Source organism: Symphalangus syndactylus, chromosome 23, assembly GCF_028878055.3.
Source record: "Symphalangus syndactylus isolate Jambi chromosome 23, NHGRI_mSymSyn1-v2.1_pri, whole genome shotgun sequence".
In the NCBI taxonomy this organism is placed as follows: Eukaryota; Metazoa; Chordata; class Mammalia; order Primates; family Hylobatidae; genus Symphalangus; species Symphalangus syndactylus.
In genome coordinates this window covers 52714684-52738271 of record NC_072445.2, presented here as the reverse complement: position 1 = coordinate 52738271, position 23588 = coordinate 52714684, and the positions used below count along the sequence as shown (strand labels likewise).

At 40.2% G+C, this 23588-nt stretch overlaps 1 protein-coding gene across 14 annotated transcripts in view; it reads left to right on the top strand.

Annotated features, from left to right (window-relative positions):
• Positions 1-23588, top strand: part of KDM1B (lysine demethylase 1B) — a 68679-nt gene that overhangs the window by 6943 nt on the left and 38148 nt on the right. For all 14 annotated transcript variants that reach the window (XM_063632232.1, XM_063632231.1, XM_063632230.1 and 11 more), the window contains 3 exons: positions 1130-1219; positions 4615-4726; positions 9716-9832. In XM_063632232.1, coding sequence (XP_063488302.1) covers positions 1130-1219; positions 4615-4726; positions 9716-9832 — 319 coding nt within the window. The remainder of the gene's footprint in view (positions 1-1129; positions 1220-4614; positions 4727-9715; positions 9833-23588) is intronic.

Sequence of the window (23588 nt, the reverse complement as noted above, 5' to 3'; positions counted from 1 at the left end):
CAGCCAACCATATCTGCCTCTCCAAGGGGTTGAGGGTGGAATGGTGTACGTCATGGTGAGACAGTAGAGGGAACTCATGGGCTCTCTGTAGACACCAGCATCTGTTTACTTTTCGTTGTGTTTTTCTCTCTCATCTAACACGCCGCCTCTTCCCATGCGCACATACAGGTCCATGGAAACTATAGCTAAGTGCAGCCTTGCCATTTTTATTGTGGGGTGACACAAGTATGACCTTTTTTTTTTTTCTTTTTTACTTCCAGAGGAAAATATTCAGTTAAGGGTTAAGGTTCAATAAAATTGAGAAAACAAATCCTATTTGTTTTTAAACACAAAGAGGGCCGGGCACGGTGGCGCACGCCTGTAATCCCAGCACTTTGGGAGACCGAGGTGGGCAGATCACTTGAGGTCAGGAGTTCCAGACCAGCCTGGCCAACGTGGTGAAACCCTGTCTCTACTAAAAATACACAAATGAGCTGGGCGCGGTGGCAGAAGCCTGTAATCCCAGCCACTCAGGAGGCCGAGGCATGAGAATCACTTGAACCCAGGAGGCAGAGGTTGCAGTGAGCCCGAGATCATGCCACTGTACTCCAGCCTGAGTGACAGAGGGAGACTCCATCTCAAATAAATAAAAAAATAATAAAAACAAACACAAAGACGTGGTGGTGATCGTGTTCATAGTGGCATGATTTTTCATTCTCTTGCTATTATTATCAACTGTTTGACAAGTTATCTTTGCCAAATTGCCTGCTTGATGTTCAGATTTCAGCTGACCAGATTCCCTCGCTGTTCAGTACTGGGCCCCATGTTATTCTCTCATGTCCACATATGCAACAAGCACAGTGGCATCTGTCCTTTTGTGTCATAAAAGCCTATCATTGCCCCAAGGAGTCTTCTTAAGACTGCTAAGCCCCAGGCAGCCAGCTAGGTTAGGTCCCATGGTCTGAGTCCCTGCATCCTTCCTGTGTGTTATTATCTACTAGTAATCCATTCCTGTTTCCCCTGTCATTAGGGGGCTAAGTGGAGATAACACAAAATGGGTTCATAGATGGTGCTTGCAAGATGTTTTTTAAAAAATGGGAGGAGAAATGTTTATTCATTACCAAAGCTATATGTTTTTCACTATTTTCAGATGTGCCAAAAATGGCTACACCTCCCGATGGTATCATCTCTCCTGCGGGGAACATTTCTGTAATGAGTGCTTTGACCATTACTACAGAAGGTATGTTCACTAATTGTGTGAGGTTTCCCTGGAGAAGGAGACCATGGCAGGGGCAGTGCGTGTGGTCAGCTGATTAAAGCTTAGTCTCTAGGCTTAATGAATTATTCAGCTCTTTCAGCTGTGCCTGTGATAACTGTAACTTGGACAAGAACTTTGATGTTGTAGTTTGTGTGTGTGCATGTTTGTGTGTGTGCACACTCAGGGATCAAAAAATATCTGCGGTGAAACAGTTTTCTTTTTTTTTTGTTGTTGAGGCAAGAGTCTTGCCTAGGCTGGAATGTAGAGACATAATTTCAGCTCACTGCAACCTCCAACTCCTGGGTTCTTTAGTAGAGATAGGGTTTCACCATGTTGTCCAGGCTGGTCTCGAACTCCTGGGCTCAAAGGATCCGCCTGCCTTTGCCTCCCAAAGTGCTGGGATTACAGGCGTGAGCCACTGCACCCAGTGAAACAGTTATTTCTTCAGTCTGAAAGTTCTGGAACATCTAGGAGATGTTGATTCTGTTTTATTGTTTTCAATTTCATTCATTTGTGCTCCAATTTTTATTATTTACTTGTGTTTGCTTTAGGTTTAATTTTTTTCTTATTTCTCTAATTTCATAAATTAGTAGCTTCAATTACTTATTTTTACGTCTTTCTTCTTTTCCAGTAAATGCGTTTTTAAATGCTATAAATTTCCGTCCAAGTAGATTGTGATATTTCACAAATTTTGACAACTTTTATTTTAATTTAGTTCAAAATATTTTTAAATTTCCATTGAGTTTTCCTTTTTGATCCATAGGTTATTTAGAAGTAAATTGTTTAATTTCCAAATATTTGGGACACCTCCAGCAATTTTTCTGTTATTGATTTCTAGTTTAGTTCAGTAATGGTCTGAGAATATACTTTGTATGATTTCTGCATTTTAAATTTGTCAAAGTTTGCTTTATGGCCCATAATGCAGTGTATCTTGGTAAATGTCCTGCGTGCAGCGGAGAAAAATGTGTATTTTGCCATTGTCAGGTGGGTCTATCAATGTCAACTAGACCAAGTTGATTGATGGTGCGGTTCAGGTCATATATAGATATAGATATAGTTATAGATATAGATATACACACACACACACACACACACATACATCTTTCTGATTTACTCCTACCTGATCTTTCAATTACTAAGAAAAGTGTCTTAAAGTCTGCAATTATAATTGTCTCTTAACATTTCCAACTATAATGCAGATATGTCTGTTTTTCCTTTCAGTTCTATACATTTTTACCTCATGTACTTTTTTTCTTGAGATGGAGTCTCGCTCTGTTGCCCAGGCTGGAGTGCAGTCGTGCGATCTCGACTCACTGTAACTTCCACCTGCTGAGTTCAAGCCATTCTTCTGCCTTAGCCTCCCAAGTAGCTGGGATTACAGGCGTGCGCCACCGCACCTGGCTGATTTTTGTACTGTTGGTAGAGACGGGATTTCATCACGTTGGCATGGCTGGCCTTGAATTCCTGACCTTGGGTGATCTGCCTGCCTCAGCCTCCCAAAGTGCTGGGATTATAGCACTTTGGTGGTGGCTCAAGCCACCACGCCTGGCCATCATGTATTTTTAAACTCTGTTGTTAACATTGTGTATCTAACATTGTTGTGCATTCTCTCAAATTGACCCCTTTATGTAATATGCCTTGTCTTCTTATCCCTGATAATATTCATTATTCACATAAATGTGGCTGCCTCAGTTTTTTTAATGTTAGCATGATACACCTTTGTTTCTTTACTTTTACCTTTCTGAGTCTTTGTATTTAGAGTAGGTTTCTTTTCTTTTCTTTTGAGATAGGGTCTCACTCTGTTGCCCAGACTGGAGTGCAGCGGTGTGATCTTGGTTCACTGCAACCTCTGCCTCCTGGGTTCAAGTGATTCTCGTGCCTCAGCCTCCTGAGTAGCTGGGATTACAGGTGTGCGCCACCATGCCCAGCTAATTTTTGTATTTTTAGTAGAGGCTGGGTTTCCCCATGTTGGCCAGGCTGGTCTCAAACTCCTGGCCTCACGTGATCCTCCCACCTTGTCCTCCCAAAGTGCTGGGATTACAGGTGTGAGCCGCCATGCCCGGCCTAGAGGAGATTTCTCGTTTACACGTGTAGTTTTTTTGTAATCCCACTGACAATCTTTTAATCTGCATGTTTATGCTATTCGTGTTTTAAGTGATTATTGATATAACTGGATTAAAATATCTTGCTAGCTGTTTTCCATATGGTGCATTTTATTCTTTTTCCCCTTCCTCTGCCTTCTGTGTTTTGTGTTTTTTTTTTTTTTTTTTTTTTTTTTTTTTTTGAGACAGAATCTTACTCTGTCCCCCAGGCTGGAGTGCAGTGGCGCAATCTCGGCTCACTGCAAGCTCTGCCTCCCAAGTTCACGCCATTCTGCCTCAGCCTCCTAAGTAGCTGGGACTACAGGCGCCCGCTACCACGCCTGGTTAATTTTTTGTGTTTTTAGTAGAGACGGGGTTTCACTGTGTTAGCCAGGATGGTCTTGATCTCCTGACCTTGTGATCTGCCCGCCTTGGCCTCCCAAAGTGCTGAGATTACAGGTGTGAGCCACTGTGCCCTGCCACCTTCTCTGATTTTAATTGAGCATTTTTATGATTGTATTGTATTTCATCTACTGATGTAATTTTTAATGGCTGCCCTAGGATTTACTACATACATTAAAAAATATTCTAGGCCAGGCGCAGTGGCTTACGCCTATAATCCCAGCACTTTGGAAGGTTGAGGTGGGCAGATCACTTGAGGTTAGGAGTTCGGAACCAGCCTGGCCAACATGACGAAACCCCGTCTCTACTAAAAATACAAAAGTTAGCCAGGCATGGTGGCGGGTGCCTGTAATCCCAGCTATTTGGGAGGTTGAGGCATAAGAATCCCTTGAACCCAGGAGGTGGAGGTTGCAGTGAGTCAAGATTGTGCCATTGCACTGCAGCCTGGGTGACAGAGTGAGACTCCATCTCAAAAGAAAATAAAAAAAAAAAAAAAAAAAAATATTCTGAACCGGTTCCAGCTACTTGGGAGCCTGAGGCAGAAGGATCGTTTGAGCTTAGGAGTTCGCGGTTGCAGCACACCATGATTCATGATTGCAGCTGTGAACAGTCACTGTACTCCAGCCTAAGCAACATAGCAACACCCTGTATCAAGGGGAAAAAAAAGAAAAAAATTTGATTTCTCTTTCAAATAACACTATACCTTTCTTAGTTTTAGATACTAAAACTGACAAGAATATACTCCTGACAGCCTGTTTTATGGATGCCATAATAACTTTCTCTACTTTTATAACAAGGCTAGTTAAGTTTATTACATAAGATTTACTAACTTGCCTCCTGTTTTGAAAACCTGATTGCTTATAGCTCGATATATTAATTTTTCTTGTTTTTCAGCCATAAGGATGGATATGACAAATATACTACATGGAAAAAAGTATGGACTAGCAATGGCAAAACCGAACCTAGTCCCAAAGCTTTCATGGCAGACCAGCAACTCCCCTACTGGGTAAGGAGAATGATGCTCTCCATCTGTGAAGTATTTGTAGAGCCAAATGCAAGAGGAATGGATGAAAATGCTGTTTAGGAAATCTCTTATTACATTTATTGTTCTTTCTATGACTATTAAAGCAAATATTTTTTATTTTTATAGAAAGCTCAGATATTTCAACATAGTATAAAAGGGGAAACTGGGCTGGGTGTGGTGGCTCATACTTGTAATCCTAGCCCTTTGGTAGGCTGAGGTGGGAAGACTGCTTTGTGCCCAGCCTGGGCAAAGTGAGACCCTATCTCATGGTGAGACCCCATCTTTACAAAAAAATTTTTTTTTCAAGTAGCCAGGAGTGGTGGCAGGTGTCTATAGTCCCATCTACTCATCAGGCATCAGGTTGAGGGGGGGGAATTGCTTGAGCTTAGGAGTTCAAGGCTGTGGTGAGCTGTTATTACACCACTACACTCCAGCCTGGGTGACAGAGTGAGACGCTGTCTCAAAAAAAAAAAAAAAAATTGTTTTAAAAAAGAAAAAAACTAAAGGCTCACCACCAGCTGGTGGTAGTCATTGCTGAGCTTGGTACATAGCTTTTTAATCTTTTTTTTCTTTTCATATTTTTGTATGTTTAAACACAATTTCATGCTTTATACATATATACTGATTAGGTTTAAAATCAGGCTTCAGATACGATTTTTGTAATGTTTAGCTTTTTAAAAATTAATTTGGGCCAGGGCTGTGGCTCACACCTGTAATCCCAGCACTTTGGGAGGCTGAGGTGGGCAGATCACAAGGTCTAGAGATCAAGACCATCCTGGCCAACATGGGGAAACCCTGTCTCTACTAAAAAAATACAAAAAATTAGCCAGGCGTGGTGGCGTGCACCTGTGGTCCCAGCTACTCGGGAGGCTGAGGCAGGAGAATCACTTGAACCCAGGAGGTGGAGGTTGCAGTGAGCCGAGATTGCACTACTGCACTCCAACCTGGTGACAGAGTGGGACTCTGTCTCAAAAAAAGAAAAAAAAAATTAAATTGACCTCATATTCGTTTTTCATTTAGTCATTCTTTGAAAATATATTTTCATTATTGCATATATTGTTGAAATATACCACCATTTAATAAATGATTTGCTATTTTTTTTTTTTTTTCTGAGACAAGGTCTCACTCTGTTGCCCAGGCTGGAGTGCAGTGGCACAATCTTAGCTCTCTACAACCTCCACCTCCCAGGCTCAAGCAGTTCTCTCACCTCAGCCTCCCTAGTAGCTGGGACTCTCTGCACACGCTACCACGCCCAGCTGACTTTTGTATTTTTTGTAGAGATGGGGTTTCACCATGTTGCCCAGGCTGGTCTTGAATTCCTAGGCTCAAGTGATCCACCTGCCTCAGCCTCCCACAGTGCTGGGATTACAGATGTGAGCCACCACGCCCAATTTTTTTTTTAAGATAGGGTCTTGCCCTGTCGCTCAGGCTGGAGTGCAGTTGCGGGATTATGACTCATTGCAGCCTCAGTCTCCCAGGCTCAAGTGATCCTCCCACCTCAGCCTGCAGAGCAGCTGGGACTACAGAGTGCACCACCACGCCCAGCTAATTTGTTAATTCTTTATAGAGACGGGGCTCTATATCTTGCCCAGGCTGGTCTCAAATACTGGACTCAAGCAATCTTCCGGCTTCAGCCTCTCAAAGTGTTAGGATTACAGGTGTGAGCCACTGTACCTGGCCAATTTGCTAATTTAAAAAATATTATAAGTAATGCTGAGCTTTGTGCATGCTTATTTTTCCATTGAAATAAAATTCGTATAACATAAAATTAACCATTTTAAATTGTGCACTTCAGTGGCAGTTAGTATATTCACAGTGTTATGCAATTACCACCCCTATCTAATTCCAAAGTATTTTCATCACCCACAAGGGAAGCCCTAATTCTTGCTACCTCCAGTTCCTGGTAACCACTAATCTGCTTTCAGTGTTGATGGATTTACCTATTTTGGATGTTTCATATGAATGGAATCGTGCAACATGTAACCTTTTGTATCTGACCTTTTTCACCTAACCTAATGTTTCTGAGGTTCATATCCATTGTAGGATGTGTCAGTACTTCCTTCTTTTTTGTGGGTGAATAATACTCCATTGAATGGATATGCCACAGTTTTTTTAAGCATTCATCTATTGATGGACATGTAGATCATTTCAAGCGTTTAGCAATTGTGAATAGTGCTGCAGTGAACATTCTTGCAGAATTATTTGTTTGAATACCTGTTTGCAATTCTTGGGTATGTACCTAGAAATATAATTGCTAGATCATATTTGGTAATTATATGTTTAACTTCTTGAGGGACCTCAAATTCTTTTCCATAGTTGCTGTATCATTTTTCATTCCTGTCTGTAGTGTATGAGGGTTCTGATTTTTCCACGGGTTTGAAGTGTTATCTCGTGGTGGTTTTAATTTGCATTTCCCTAATGACTACTGCAACCTTTCGAATGCTTGTTGTCCATTTGTATATCTTTGGAGAAATATCTGTTAACATCCTTTGCCCATTTTTGTTTTGTTTTGTTGTCTTTGAGATGGAGTCTCGCTCTGTCACCCAGGCTGGAGTGCAGTGGTGCGATCTTGGCTCACTGCAACCTCTGCCTTCTGGGTTCAAGCCATTCTCCTGCCTCTGCCACCTGAGTAGCTGGGATTATAGGTGTGTGGGACCACCCTGGGCTATTTTTTGTATTTTTAATAGAGATGGAGTTTCATCATGTTGGCCAGGCTGGTCTCAGACTCCTGATGTCAGGTGATCTGCTGGCCTCGGACTCCCAAAGTGCTGGGATTACAGATGTGAGCCACTTCGCCCAGTCTTCCTTTGCCTTTTTTTTAAGTTGTCTTTTTGTAGTTGAGTTGTAAAAATTATATATATAAAAAAAAATTTTTTTTTTTTTTTTTTTTTTTGAGATGGAGTTTCGCTCTTGTCACCCAGGCTGCAGTGCAATGGTGCCATCTCTGGCTCACTGCAACCTTTGCCTTCTGGGTTCAGATGATTCTTCTGCCTCAGCCTCCCAAGCAGCTGGGATTACAGGCACCCACCACCACACCCAGCTAATTTTAGTAGAGATGGGGTTTCACCATGTTGGCCAGGCAGGTCTCAAACTCCTGACCTCAGGTGATCTGCCTGCCTCAGCTTCCCAAAGTTCTGGGATTACAGGCGTGAGCCACCATGCCTGGCCTTTTTATATATTTTGGATACTAAACCCTTACTAGATCTATGATTCGCAAGTATTTTTTCCTATAAGTTGTTGTCTTCCTTTGGGCCCATTGATGCCCAAAGGTTTTTAATTTTGAGGAAGTTCAATTTATCCGTTTTTTTCTTTTGTTGCTTTTGGTGTTATCGCTTGTAATTCATTGCCAAATTCGAGGTCATAAAGGTTTGCTTTGTTTTCTAAGAGTTCTGTTGTTTGAGTGCTTACGTTTAGGTATTATTTTATCTATTTTGAATTAATATTTGTATATGTGTAAAGTAGGGTGTCTAACTTCATTCTGTTGCATATGGATATCTGCATGCTTTTAAAAAATAAACTTTATTTTGGAATCATCTTTTTAAAATTATTTATTTTTTTTTTTGAGATGGAGTGTTGCTCTGTTGCCCAGGCTGGGGTGCATTGGTACGATCTCAGCTCACTGCAACCTCCACCTCCCAGGTTCAAGCGATTCTCCTGCCTCAGCCTCCTGAGTACCTGGGATTACAGGCATGCACCCCCATGCCCAGCTAATTTTTAAAATATTTTTAGTAGAGATGGGGTTTCACCATGTTGGCCAGGCTGGTCTTGAACTCCTGACCTCAGATGATTCACCCGCCTCGGCCTCCCAGAGTGCAGGCGTAAATCATTTTAAATTTACAGAGTTGCTAAGATAGTACAGAGAGTTTCCATATATACTTCACACAGCTTCCTTTAATATTGTCAGCTTACATACCATGATTATTTGTCAAAGTAAGAAATTAACTTTGGTGTAGTACTAGTAACTGTAGACTTTATTTGGATTTCATCAGTTTCTTCACTAATGTTCTTTCACTGTTCTAGGATCCAACGCAGCATACCACATTGCGTTTAGTATGCATGCTTTTTGACTAGCTGAAAGTAAATTTCAGATTATTTTATGCTAATTTTTTTTTTGAGACAGGGTCTCAGTCTGTTGCCTGGGCTGGAGTGCACTGGTGTAATCTCAGCTGACTGCAGCCTTGACCTCCCCAGGCTCAAGCCATCCTCTCACCTCAGCCTCCTGAGTAGCTGGGACTACAGGCATGCATCACCGCACCTGTCTACTTTTGTATTTTTTGTAGAGATGGGGCGTCACTATGTTGCCCAGGCTAGTCTGGAACTCCTGGGCTGCCTCAGCCTCCTAAAGTGCTGAGATTACAGGTCTGAGCCACCATGGCTGGCCCTGATTGTTTCTTTAGGTTAGAGCTAGAAAAGTTTTTTTTTTTTTTTTTTTTTTTTTTTTTTTTTTGGAGACGGAGTCTTGCTCTGTCGCCCAGGCTGGAGTGTAGTGGTGCGTCTCGGCTCACTGCAAGCTCTGCCTCCCGGGTTCACGCCATTCTCCTGCCTCAGCCTCCTGAGTAGCTGGGACTACAGGCACTCGCCACCACACCTGGCTAACTTTTTGTATTTTTAGTAGAGATAGGGTTTCACCGTGTTAGCCAGGATGGTCTGGATTTCCTGACCTCGTGATCCGCCCACCGCAGCCTCCCAAAGTGCTGGGATTACAGGCGTGAGCCACTGCACCTGGCCTAGAAAACCTTTCTGACAACAAGACTCAGATCCCCTTGGCACTTTCCTCACCCTGAGGAAGTATTAAATCAGAAATTATCCTAATGGGGTGAAAGTGAATTATATGGATGATGGTGATGCAAGGAGGAGAAGAAATACTTAGGATTGCTAACAGGTTGGAGAAGATGACCAAGTGGTGGAGGATAGAAATGGTAACTGAAGATTAGCTCACTTGTTCATCTTGACTTGATACTTCCCATCTAGGTTCAGTGTACAAAACCTGAGTGTAGAAAATGGAGGCAGCTTACCAAGGAAATCCAGCTTACTCCACAGATAGCCAAGACTTATCGATGCGGTATGAAACCAAATACTGCTATTAAGGTACGTTCTCTTTTTGCTTTTGAGTTAATTGGTATATTAATGTAGTCAGTAAATAGTAATGGTGTATGTTTTTCATGTATTGTGTTGATCATTCTGTCAAGGTTGTATTTGCATGCATGTAATAGAACCCCAACTATAATGGCTTAACCAATTAAGGATTTTACTTTTCTGTCATTATAAGTAGTTAAGACATAGGTAAGCAGTTAAGACATAGGCTGTCCAGGGTTAGTTTTGTTGCCCAAGGAAATCTCTTTGTAGTTTCCACTCCAGCCACCTGTAGTCTAACTTCCATCCTCAAGGCCACAAGGTAGTTGCTACACCACCAGTCATATGTCCAAATCCTAAGCAGAAAAGGGGGAAAGGTCAAAGGGCAAGAGGGGAGTATCAGCTGAGCCTGTCCCTCTTTTCCTGGGGGAAACAGGAGCTTTCCTGGAAGTTCCATCAGTAGATTTCTAATTATATCTCATTGGCCCAAACAGGATCATGCAGCTACTCTGGTTTTAATTTTTTTGCTAGTTTTGGTTTGTTTCATTTTTATATAATGATGTTGACACCATAAATGCAGCTTCCCTAACTACAGTGAGGACAGAGGAAGAAAATATTTTACAACTGAGGATGTTGCAACACTAAACAAAACCAGATCCTATTAGTGAGGAAGAAAAGATTATTTGATATGCTTGGCAATTAGGAATCGGCCATCATTGTTATAATGTGCCTTTTTTGAAATTTGGCAATTATTTACTTTTTAAAAACATATTATTATTGCTTTAGTGCGTTAAGGGTGTTAGTCTACACAAATGCCACTGGTACCTGCAGTACATTAAAGAATATCAGGAATCCTTTTAATCTCAGAAGTAAAATACTTTGTTTCTAGAAATTGAGATAAAATTCACATATTATAAAATTCACCCTTTTAAAGCATACAATTGAGTGGCTGTGGTACAGGTTAAGCACCCTGGTCTGAAAATCTGAAATGCTCCAAAATCTGAAACTTTTTGAGCTCTGAGATGATGCTCAGAGGTTCTGCTCAAAGGAAATGTTCATTGGAGCATTTCAGATTTTCAGATTAGGGGTGCCCAACCTGTAAGTATGTTGCAAACATTCCAAAATCCAAAATCCAAAACACTTCTGTTCCCAAGCATTTCAAATAAGAGAAATTCAACCTGGGATTCAAAATATGAACATCATATTTTTATAATGCCTGGGATTTAATAAAAGCCTGGGATTCAAAATATAAACATAATATTCTATTTTATTATATTTATAATAAACTATATAGTTTTTTTTTATGCCTGGCCTATTCGTTTCTTAAGAATAAAAATATATTAGGAGTGGCTGGGTGCAGTGGCTCACGCCTGTAATCCGAGCACTTTGGGAGGATGAGATGGGTGGATCACCCGAGGTCAGGAGTTCGAGACCAGCCTGGCCAACATGTTGAAACCCTGTCTCTAGTAAAAATACAAAAATTAGCCGGATGTGATGGCGTGCACCTGTAATCTCTACTCGGGAGGCTAAGGTAGCAGAATCACTTGAACCCAGGAGGCAGAGGTTGCAGTGAGCTGAGATCATGCCATTGCACTCCACCTTGTGCAACAAGAGTGAAACTCCATCTCAAAAAAAAAAAAAAAAAAGAATGTAATCAGTGATTAATATCATAAATTTATGTTTAATGTTTGCAGAACTACCAGATGTCTTTCCATGGTTGTACCATACTACAACATTTTGTAGTGTTATTCTTTTTGAAAAAATTTAATTATAGCCATTCTAATGGGTATGTACTAGTATCATTATAGTGTTAGTTTGCATTTCCCTAATAACTGGTGATCTTGAGTATATTTTCATATGCTTATTGACCATGCATTCCTCTTTGGAAAATGTCTGATCAAGTTTTTTTGTTAATTGGGTTTTATTGATTTGTAGTTCTTTGTGTAATATGGATATAACCGTGTATTTCGAATGTTTTTTCCCCCAGGTAGTGTTAAGCCTTTTCATTTTCTGACTAGGTCTTTTATGAGGAGTTTTCCATTTTGAAGCATAGTTTATTCACTTTTTCATTTATGCTTAGAACTTTTTGTGTCTTTTCTGAGAAATCATTGGTTACCTTTCACCTTGTAAACATACTCTGTGTTTTCTTTGAGGTGCCTTACAGTTTTCATCTTTACTTTTAGATCACTCGCTCAAGTTTATTTTTGTTTTTGATGTGAGAGGTAGGCCAACATTCAATTTTTTTCCATACAGATATTTAGTTGTTCATTACCATTTGCTAAAAAGACTGTATTTTTCACTTTGTATTATCTTAGCACCATTATTTTATTTTATTTTATTTTATTTTATATTTTATTTTATTTTATTTTAAATGGAGTCTTGCTCTGTTGCCCAGGCGGGAGTGCAGTGGCTCGATCTCGGCTCACTGCAACCTCCATCTCCCGGGTTCAAGTGATTCTCCTGCCTCAGCCTCCCAAGTAGCTGGGACTACAGGCGCCCGCCCCCACGCCCGGCTAATTTTTGTATTATTAGTAGAGACAGGGTTTCACCATGTTGGCCAGGCTGGTCTTGAACTCCTGACCTTGTGATCCACCCACCTTGGCCTCCCAAAGTGCTGGGATTACAGATGTGAGCCACTGTGCCCAGCCCTATCTTAGCACCATTATAAAAAAAGCAATTGGCCATATGTGTGTAGGTCTGTTTCTGAACCCTATTGCATTAATCTGTTTTTTACCCAGTGCTCTGCTGTCATGATTATTGTATCTTTATAGTAAGTCTTAAAATCAGGTAGTACACATTCTTCTAACTTTTTTTTCATTTTCAAGATTGTTTTGGCTATTCTATGACCCTTGTATTTCCGTGTAAATTTTATTATCAACTTCTTAGTATCCAATAAAAAGCCTCTGGGTTTTTTATTGGAATGCATTGAATCTATGGGTCATTTGGAGGAGAAGTGACATCTTTACATTTTTCAGTCTTGTAAGGGGTTGGGAAATGATGGCTCATCGGCCAAATCTGGCTGATACCTATTTATTTTTATTTACTTTTATTTTTCCATAGGTTATTGTGGTACAGGTGGTGTTTGGTTATGTAAGTTCTTTAGTGGTGATTTGTGAAATTTTGATGCACCCATTACCCGAACAGTATACACTGCACCCTGTTTGTAGCTTTTTATCCCTTGCTCCCCTTCTACTCTTCCCCCCAAGTCCCCAAAATTCATTGTGTCATTCGTATGCCTTTGTGTCCTCATAGCTTAGCTCCCCCATATCAGTGAGAACATACAGTGTTTGGTTTTCCATTCCTGAGTTACTTCACTTAGAATAATAGTCTCCAATCTCATCCAGGTTGCTGCAAATGCCGTTAATTCATTCCTTTTTATGGCTGAGTAGTATTCCATCATATATATATGTATGTGTGTATGTATGTACATACACATACATACACACACACACCACAGTTTATCCACTTGTTGATTGATGGGCATTTGGGTGGGTTCCACAATTTTGCAGTTGTGAACTGTGCTGCTACAAACATGTGTGTGGAAGTATGTTTTTTGTATAATGACTTCTTTTCCTCTGGATAGATACCCAGTAGTGGGATTGTTGGATCAAATGGTAGTTCTACATTTAGTCCTTTAAGGAATCTCCACACTGTTTTCCGTAGTGGCTATACTAGTTTACATTCCCACCAGCAGTATAGAAGTGTTCCCTGTTCACTGCATCCACACCAACATCTACTGTGTTTTGATATTTTGATTATGGCCGTTCTTGCAGGAGTAAAGTGGTATCACATTGTGGTTTTGATTTGCATTTCCCCAATCATTAGTGATGTTGAGCATTTTTTCATATGTTTGTTGGCCATTTGTATATCTTCTTTGAGAATTGTCTATTCATGTCCTTAGCCCACTTTTTGATGGGGTTGTTTTTTTTTTCTTAATGATTTGTTTGACTTCATTGTAGATTCTGGATATTAGTCCTTTGTCAGATGTATAGGTTGTGAACATTTTCTCCCATTCTCTGGGTTGTCTGTTTACTCTGCTGACTGTTCCTTTTGCCTTGCAAAAGCTCTTTAAAGTCCCAGTTATTTATCTTTGTTTTTATTGTATTTCCATTTGGGTTCTTGGTCATGAAATCCTTGCCTAAGCAAGTGTCTAGAAAGGTTTTTCCACTATTGTCTTCTAGTATTTTTGTAGTTTCAGGTCCTAGATTTAAGTCCTTAATCCATCTTGAGTTGATTTTTGTGTGAGATATGAGGATCCAGTTTTCTTCTCCTAAATGTGGCTAGCCAATTATCCCAGCACCATTTGTTGAAAACAGTGTCCTTTCCCCACTTTATGTTTTTGGCTCTAAGTATTTGGGTTTATTTCTGGGTTCTCTATTCTGCTTCATTGGTCTATGTGCCTGTTTTTATACCAGTAGTTTGCTGTTTTGGTGACTATGGCCTTATAGTATAGTTTGAAATCAGGTAATGTGATGCCTCTGGATTTGTTCTTTTGCTTTGTCTTGCTTTGGCTATGTGGGCTCTTTTTTGGTTCCATATGACTTTTAGAATTTTTTCTAATTCTGTGATGAATGATAGTAGTAGTTTGATGGGGATTGCTTTTAATTTGTAGGTTGCTTTTGGCAATATGGTAATTTTCACAACATTGATTCTACCCATCCATGAGCACGGGATGTGTTTCCATTTGTTTGTGTCGTCTATGATTTCTTCCAGCAGTGTTTTGTAGTTTTCCTCGTAGAGGTCTTTTGACTCCTTGGTTAGGTTTATTCCTAAGTATTTTATTTTATTTTGCAGCTATTGGTAAAGAGGTTGAGTTCTTGATTTGACTCTCTGCTTGGTTGCTGTTGGTGTATAGAAGAGCTACTGATTTGTGTACATTAATCTTGTATCTGGAAACTTTGCTGACTTCTTTTATCAGTTCTAGGAGCCTTCTGGTAGAGTCCTTAGGATTTTTGGGGTAAACGATCATATCGTCAGCAAACAGTTGACAGTTTGACTTCCTCTTTACCAATTTGGATGCCCTTCATCTCTTTCTCTTGTCTGATTGCTCTGGCTAGGACTTCTATAGTACTATGTTGAAGAGGAGTGGTGAGAGTGGGCATCCTTGTTTTGTTCCAGTTCTCAGAGGGAATGCTTTCAACTCTTCCCCATTCAGTATTATGTTGGCTGTGGGTTTGTCATAGATGGATTATTACATTGAGGTATGTCCCTTGTATGCCGATTTTGCTCAGAGTTTTAATCATAAAGGGATGCTGGATTTTGTCCAGTGCTTTTTCTGCATCAATTGAGATGATCATGTGATTTTTGTTTTTAATTCTGTTTATGTGGTATATCACATTTATTGACTTGCATATGTTAAACCATCCCTGCATTCCTGGTATGAAACCCACTTGATCATGGTGGATTATCTTTTTGATATGTTGTTGGCTAGCTAGTATTTTGTTAAGCATCTACATTAGCTAGTATTTTGTTAGTGTCTATGTTCATCAGGAATATTGGTCTGTAGTTTTCGTTTTTGATTATGTCCTTTCCTGGTTTTGGTATTAGGGTGATGCTGGCTTCATAAAATGAATTAGGGAGGGTTCCCTCTTTCTCTATCTTGTGGAATAGTGTCAAAAGGATTGGTACCAATTCTTCTTCGAATGTCTGGTAGAATTCTGCCGTGAATCCATCTGGTTCTGGGCTTTTTTTTTGTTGGTAATCTTTTAATTACCATTTCAATCTTGCTGTTTGTTATTGGTCTGCTCAGAGTATCTAACTCTTCCTGATTTAAGCTAGGAGGGTTGTATTTTTCCAGGAATTTATCCATGTCTTCTAGGTTTTCTAGATTATGTGTGTAAAGGTGTTCATAGTAGCCTCAAATGATCTTTTGTATTTCAGTGGTGTCAGTTGTAATATCTCTTTTTTTTCTTAATTGAGTTATTTGGATTTTTTCTCTTCTTTTCTTGCTTAATCTTGCTAATTGTCTATCAACTTTATCTTTTCAAAGAACCAGCTTTTTGTTTCATTTATCTTTTGTATTTTTTTTTGTTTCAATTTCATTTAGTTCTTCTCTGATCTCGGTTATTTCCTTTCTTCTGCTGGGCTTGGGTTTAGTTTGTTCCTGTTTCTCTAGTTCCTTGAGGCCACACCTATTTATTTATTTATTTTATTTTATTTTTAATTTTTAAAATTTTCTGTAGTGACAGGGTCTTGCTATATTGCCCAGGGTGGTCTTGAACTCTTGGCCTCAAGTGATCCTCCCTTCCTAGCCTCCCAAAGTGCTGGGATTACAGGCGTTAGCCACCGCACCTGGCACCACACCTGTTTTGTAAATAAAGTTTTAATTGGGACATAGCCATGCTCATTGTTATGTATTGGCTGCTTTCATGCTACAATGACAGTATTTGCAACAGAGCCTAGAATATTTATTATGTGATCCTTTACAGAAAATGTTTCCTGACCCCTTTTCTGACCCATGGGCATGGTACCTGTCTCCATCTTTTTAAGGTTAATGTCTCCCAACAGTGTTTTCTAATATTCGCTGAGGATATCTTTTGTGCCTTTGTTCAGTTTATTTCTAGATACTCAATTTTTTTCCTGTAATTATAAATAAAATTGATTGATTGATTGATTTTTTTGTTTTGGATGGAGTCTGACTCTGTCATCCAGGCTGGAGTGCAGTGGCACTGTATTGGCTCACTGCAACCACCGTCTCCTGGGTTCAAGCAATTCTCCTGCCTCAGCCTCCCGAGTAGCTGGGATTATAGGCACCCACCACCACACCCAGCTAATTTTTTTATATTTTTAATAGAGATGGGGTTTCAGCATGTTGGCCAGGCTGGTCTCGAACTCCTGAACTCAGGTGATCTGCCTGCCTTGGCCTTCCAAAGTGCTGGGATTACAGGCATGAGCCACCGCGCCTACCTCATTTTTTATTATTTATTTATTTTTTGAAATGGAGTCTCACTTTGTTGCCAGGCTGGAGTGCAATGGCGCGATCTCGGCTCACTGCAACCTCCGCCTCCCAGGTTCAAGCAATTCTTCTGCCTCAGCCTCCCGAGTGGCAGGGACTACAGGCACGCACCACCACACCTGGCTAATTTTTTGTATTTTAGTAGAGACAGGGCTTCCCCATGTTGGCCAGGCTGGTCTTGAACTCCTGACCTCGTGATCTAGCTGCCTTGGCCTCCCAGAGTGCTGGGATTATAGGCGTGAGCCACTGCACCCGGCCAGTAAAATTTATTTTTAACTCCATTTTCAAGTTGTGTGCTGTTGCAACTATGTAGAAATACAATTGACTTTTGTATATTGGCCTCGTACCCAGAGACTTTGTTAACTTCACTTACTAAGTTTCATAGATCTTTTGGTAGACTCCTTTGGGTTGTCTGCAAATCAGTCATACAAACAATCATGATTGTCTACAAGCCTCTTCTCAGTCTTTTTGCCCTTTTTCTTGCCTTAACTACATTGGTCAGGACCACCAGTGACAGTGTTCTATAGAAGTGATGGGAGCAGACAACCCTGCCTTGTTCCCGACTTCTGGAGGAATGTGTTCAGTATCATCATATACAATGTTGGCTATAGCTCTTTGTAGACATTCTTTATGAGATGGAGCAGTCTCCTTTTCTTTTCCTAATTTGCTGATAACTTTTTATGATGAATAGATGTTGGCTAGTAGTTTTCCTGCATCTTTTATGATGACCATTGCATTTTCTTCTTTAATCAGCAAATGTAATGAATTATACATTCATTGCAGCAAATGTAATGAATTATACATTTGGGAATGTTGAATCGATGTTGCATTCCTGGGGAAAAAAATCCATTTGTTTTTAATATATTGTTCTTTTTATATATTCTCAGATTTGATTAAATTTTGTTAAAGATTTTTGCATCTGTGTTTGTCTTGGATACTTTGTTACTTTCCTTTCTTGTAGTAACCTTGTTGGGTTCTGCTTTCAGAATTATGCTGGCTCTGTGAAACGAGCAGTATATCCTCTTTTCTATTTTGTTGTATAGGTTTGATATTACTTCTTTTTTTTGTGTTTGGTTGAATTCACTGATGAAACAATTTGGGCCAGTAGTTTTCTTTGTAAAAAGTTAGGAATTACAAATTCAGTTTCTTTAACAGATATATGGCCATCTAGGTGGTTTATGACTTCTTTCCATTTTGGAAGGTTGTGTTTTTCAAGCATTTTGTCTTTTTCATCTATGTTGTCACATTTTTAACTTAAAGTTGTTTGTACTGTTCCCTTGTTCTCCTTTTAATGTTGGTGGGCTCTGTCTTGGTATCCCTTCTTTTATTCTTGATGTTGGTGATTTGAGAGTGAGGGAAGGAAAGCATTGATCTGAGCCTGGGATTAGATTCCTGGAATTGGTAAGAGCTAGTCCAAAATCTTTCAGTTTAGCACTAGATTTCTTTCTTTCTTTCTTTCTTTCTTTCTTTCTTTCTTTCTTTCTTTTTTTTTTGTAAGGCAGGGTCTCACTCTGTCTCCTAGGCCAGAGTACAGTGGCATAATCCTGGTTCACTGCAGCCTTGACTTCCTGGGCTCAGGTGATTCTGCCACCGTAGTCTCCTGAGTAGCTGGGACTAAGGTGTATGCCACTGTGCTTCACTAATTTTTTTTTTTTTTTTTTTTTTTTTTTTTTTAAATAGAGATGGGGTTTTGCTGTCTTGCCCAGGGTGAGGCCCTTGATTGATTGTGGAACTCAACTTTGAGAGTTGAAGGCCTCTCTGAGAAGAGGAAGAGAAAAAAGAAAATGGGAGGGAGCTGACATGAGGGTATGGGCAGTTCATTTCCAGGCTGCGTGCCTGCACTGATGAGAGCTGGGAACTGAGCAATGAAAATACCATGAACAGGCAGAGGGGAGTGTGTCCAGCTTGCAGGGACAATGTCTTGGTTGCAGTAAACTTAATTAACTACCTGTGTCCCAGATTACTTGACAATGAAAAGTTGACTCAGTGGCATTTCATTATAATATTTAAAGGAGAGTTCAGCCAAGCAGCAATAAAAAATAGCAGAATATTTTAATAGATTCTATTTTTTGAGCCATTTTCACTCAGCCTGGGTATGCGATGATTCTAAAAGTTGTTTCAGACAATTTTTTAAGATTTTGGATGATCTGTGTAATATTACAGTAATCAATACTAGCTGTGATTTTGTTGTGGTTTTGTTTTGTTTGAGAAGGAGTCTCGTTCTGTTGCGCAGGCTAGAGTACAGTGATGCCATCTAGGCCTACTCCAACCTCCACCTCCAGGTTCAAGCAATTCTCCCACGTCAGCCTTCCGAGTAGCTGGGGCTGCAGGTGCTCACCACCACTCCCAGCTAATTTGTGTATGTTCAGTAGAGACGGGGTTTCACCATGTTGGCCAGGGTGGTCTCGAACTCCTGATCTCAGGTGATCCACCTCCCTTGGCCTCTTAAAGTGCTGGGATTACAGGCATGAGCCACTGCTCCTGGCCACTCTAGCTGTGATTTTTACATTTTGTTCTGTGCTTTGACTAAACTGTAATTGGAGTGATCCATAATCTCACCTCTCTTTTACTTGCTGACAATTGAATGGACAACTTTGACTTTATCTCTACTAATTGGTCAAACTATGCCTTGCTTTTTTTTTTTTTTTTTTTTTTTGAGACGGAGTTTTGCTCTGTCGCCCAGGCTGGAGTGCCATGGCGCGATCTCGGCTGACTGCAAGCTCTGCCTCCTGGGTTCGCGCCATTCTCCTGCCTCAGCCTCTAGAGTAGCTGGGACTACAGGCGCCTGCCACCACGCCCGGCTAGTTTTTTGTATTTTTAGTAGAGACGGGGTTTCACTGTGTTAGCCAGGATGGTCTCGATCTCCTGACCTTGTGATCCGCCCGCCTCGGCCTTCCAAAGTGCTGGGATTACAGGCGTGAGCCACCGCGTCCGGCCGCTTTTTGTTTTTTAAATTTTTTTCTTGGGTGGTGGTTGTCACTTTCAATTTCTCTAAGTAGTTTTTGAAAACTCGAAGGTTTTCTGTAGAATATTTTTAGACAAATGATATATGTTCATTACTGAAAAATTCCAGCAATATAGAAAAGAACAAAGATAGCAGAAAAAAATTCATGCAGTCATCATTGTGAAATAACCATCATTGAGTGAGATTCATTCAAGGGTATCTATATAGTGTACCTCTGTGTGTATACAGGGAAAAGGCCTGATTGACAAATAGCTTCCCATTAAGGAATAGTACTATACACACTTTTTTTTCTAAGTTGGTTGTGTTTAATATAACATCAATTTAAAATAAGAAAAGGAAGGCAAAATGAAATAAGAAATTGTTGAACATAAAATATTTCTTTATCCCAAGAAATAAGTTTCCAAAAACTCTCTAAAAGGTTAAGAAAATATGAGAATAAGAAGTGGGAATCAGCTGGGCGCAGTGGCTCATGCCTGTAATTTCAGCCCTTTGGGAGGCTGAGGCAGGAGTTTGAGACCAGCCTGGGCAAGATGACGAGACCCTGTCTCTACAAAGAATACAAAAATTACCTGGGCCTGGTGACGTGCACCTGTACTCCCGGCTACTTTCTTGAGCCCATGAGGTCAAGGCTGCAGTGAGCCAAGATCGCACCACTGCACTCCACCCTGAGTGACACAGTGAGACCCTGTTTCAAGAAGAAAAGTAAAAAAGTTGAAATCACTCTAACTTGAATAAAAAACAAACTTTGTGTTTCAATTTTAGATGATATTGGTCAACACCCTGCTATGAAATCAGAAAAAATAAATTATGTAACACTTCCTTTTCTTCTCTCCCAATTTTTGTTATGGTTTTGTTTTTTGTTTAGTTTTCTTGGTGATTTTATTAATTATTTTCTATAACTGTATTCCCTCCATTGTTTACTCTCACTTATATGTTTATGTAGATTTACTGCTCTCTGTAATTTCTTTTACCATAGTTCCTTCTATTTTTTTATTTTGATTTGAAACCTGGCTGGCTGTATTTTAACATCAAGCATTTTTTTCCAGGAGGGCCTTAGAGGTGTCAGATTCCTTACATTTTTGAAAACTTAATTACTTTTCTTTTCACCTCACCTTAGTTAAAGCCTTTATAGTCTTTTTAAATTCCAACTTCTATAGATAATATCAAATCTCTTCCCCCAACCCCAGTCACCCTCCTTTGAGACCCCTTCATCTTATTGTTCCAGTATGAATCGATTACTCTCCATAACCTGAACTTTTGAAATTTAATTTAAATTATATTTATTGACCCTGAGTAATTTTGGTTTTCAGCGTGGTGTGCTGTTAAGGAGAAAGTCAGTGAAGGTTTATTTGTAGAATAACATGAAAAAGAACAGTTGACAACTCTGTACACTGTTTTTGATTTTTCTCTTTCTCATTTAATATGTCTTAGAAGATGTGTCCATATAAATATATAAAGATCTCTTCTTTCTCTTTATTTTTATTTCATTCTTTTTTAAGTGATGGTGTCTCGCTCTGTCATTCAGGCTGGAGTACAGTGGCATCCTCTTAGTCCAGTGCAGCCTCAAACTCCTGAGTTCAAGTGATTCTCACCCAACTCAGCCTCTCACCACAGGCACACCACCATGCACAGCTAATTTTTTTTTATTTTTAATTTTTTTGTAGTGACAGGGTCTTGCTATGTTGCCCAAGCTGGTCTCAAACTCCTGGCCTCAAGTGATCCTCCCACCTTGGTCTCCCAAAGTGCTGGGATTACAGGTGTGAGCCACTGTGCTCAGCCCTTCTTTCTCTTCAATGGCTGTCTAATAAGTAGTCCACTGAACAGACGTCCTGTGCTTAATTTAGTGCTATTGAAAGGCATTTAGGTTACTTTTAAACGTTTACCATTCCTGACTGTGCTTTAGTGAAAAGCTTTCTATCTGTGCAATTTTTGAGTATATTTGTAAGATCAGTTCCTACAAATGAAATTTCTGTATCAAAGGGTAGATGCTGTTGTTTTAATATGAAATAAGTTATAGACACAAAGAATTATAATTTGTATGTAAGGAGGAAAGAATGAAAGCAAACACTGGTGTACCTCCCTACTACTCAGTTGAAGAAACAGAGCACTCCCAGTGGCTTTGTCCTTCCCTCCAGTGTGCTGCTTAGTAGTTATTATGCTTCCTCTCCTTCCCTTGCAGGGGTAAACAGTGTCCTGAATTTTGTGGGTTTTTTTTTTTTTTTTTCTGAGACAGAGTTTCATTCTTGTGACCCAGGCTGGAGTGCAGTGTCACAGTCTTGGCTCACTGCATCCTTCACCTCCCAGGTTCAAGCGATTCTCCTGCTTCAGCCTCCTGAGTAGCTGGGATTACAGGTGCCCGCCACCACACCCGACTTATTTTTTGTATTTTTAGTAGAGACGGGGTTTCATCACATTGGCCAGGCTTGTCTCGAACTCCTGACCTCAGGTGATCCACCCACCTCGGCCTCCCAAAGTGCAGGGATTACAGATGTGAGCCACCGCACCCGGCCCTGAATTTTGTCTTTCTTATTCCTTTGCTTTTTGTTATAGAGTTAATACATATTTCTGAAACCCTAAGTAACATAAGTTTTGCATATTTTTATACTGGTTACAAATTATATTGTTTATATTCCTCTCTAACTTGCTCTTTTCACTCAACATTAAGGTTTTGGAGATGCATCCATGTTGATGCATCTAAAACTTTGGTGTGTTAATACCAAAGGGTAGTATTACATTGTGTGAACCTACCTTGGTGTATCTATTCTTGTGTTCATGAATATAAGGGCTGCTTCTAGTTTTTGGGTGTTACATACAAATGCTACTGTGAGCATTCTTGCCTGGCACAAGGACAAGAGTGTCTTTGAAATATAGCCCAAGGACTAGAACTGCTAGGCCATATGGTATAACAATCTTGTTTATTTAGGCAACTTTTCTTAGTGAAATATACAAACAGAAAATGCACAAATCAAAATGCATAGCTCAATGAATTTTCACCAAGTACTCATTTAGCTGGCTCCCGGGAAGGAAACTGAACACACACCAGCTCCTTAAAAGCCCCGTGTCACTTTTAATTACAGTCTGTAACCCTTGCTCCCCTATAGTAACTACCTACTTTTCTGACTTACAATCATACAGTTTTGTTTTGTTTTGTTTTTTTTGCTTGCTTTTAAGTTTTACATGAATGGTATCCTACATTATGATTGTTCTAGCTTCTTTTTTTTTGAGACGGAGTCTCACTCTGTTTCCCAGGCTGGAGTGGAGTGTTGCGATCTTGGCTCACCGCAACTTCCGCCTTCCAGGTTCAAGTGATTCTCCTGCCTCAGCCTCCCAAGTAGCTGGGATTACAGGTGCGCACCACCACGCCCGGCTAATTTTTGTATTTTTAATAGAGATGAGGTTTCACCATGTTGGCCAGGCTGGTCTCGAACTCCTGACCTTAGGTGATCCACCCACCTCAGCGTCCCAAAGTGCTGGGATTACAGGCATGAGCCACTACATGTGGCCTGTTCTAGCTTCTTTTGCCCAACATTGTGAGATGCGTCCGTGTTGTAATGTGTGGTCGTAGTTTGTTTTCATTGCTGTGCAGCATGTCATTGTTTGACTATAATACAATTTGAGTGTCCATTGTACTGTTGATGACCTTTGGGTTGTTTCTAGCTTTTTTCTTTTTTTTTTTTTTTTTTTTTAGACAAGGTCTCTGTTGCCCAGGTGGAGTGCAGTGGTGCTATCACAGCTCACTGCAGCCTCAACCTCCTGGGCTCAATCAGTCCTCCCACTTCAGCCTCCCGAGTAGTTGGAAGTACATGCGTGCATCACCAAGCCTGGCTGATTTTTGCAATTTTTGTAGAGAT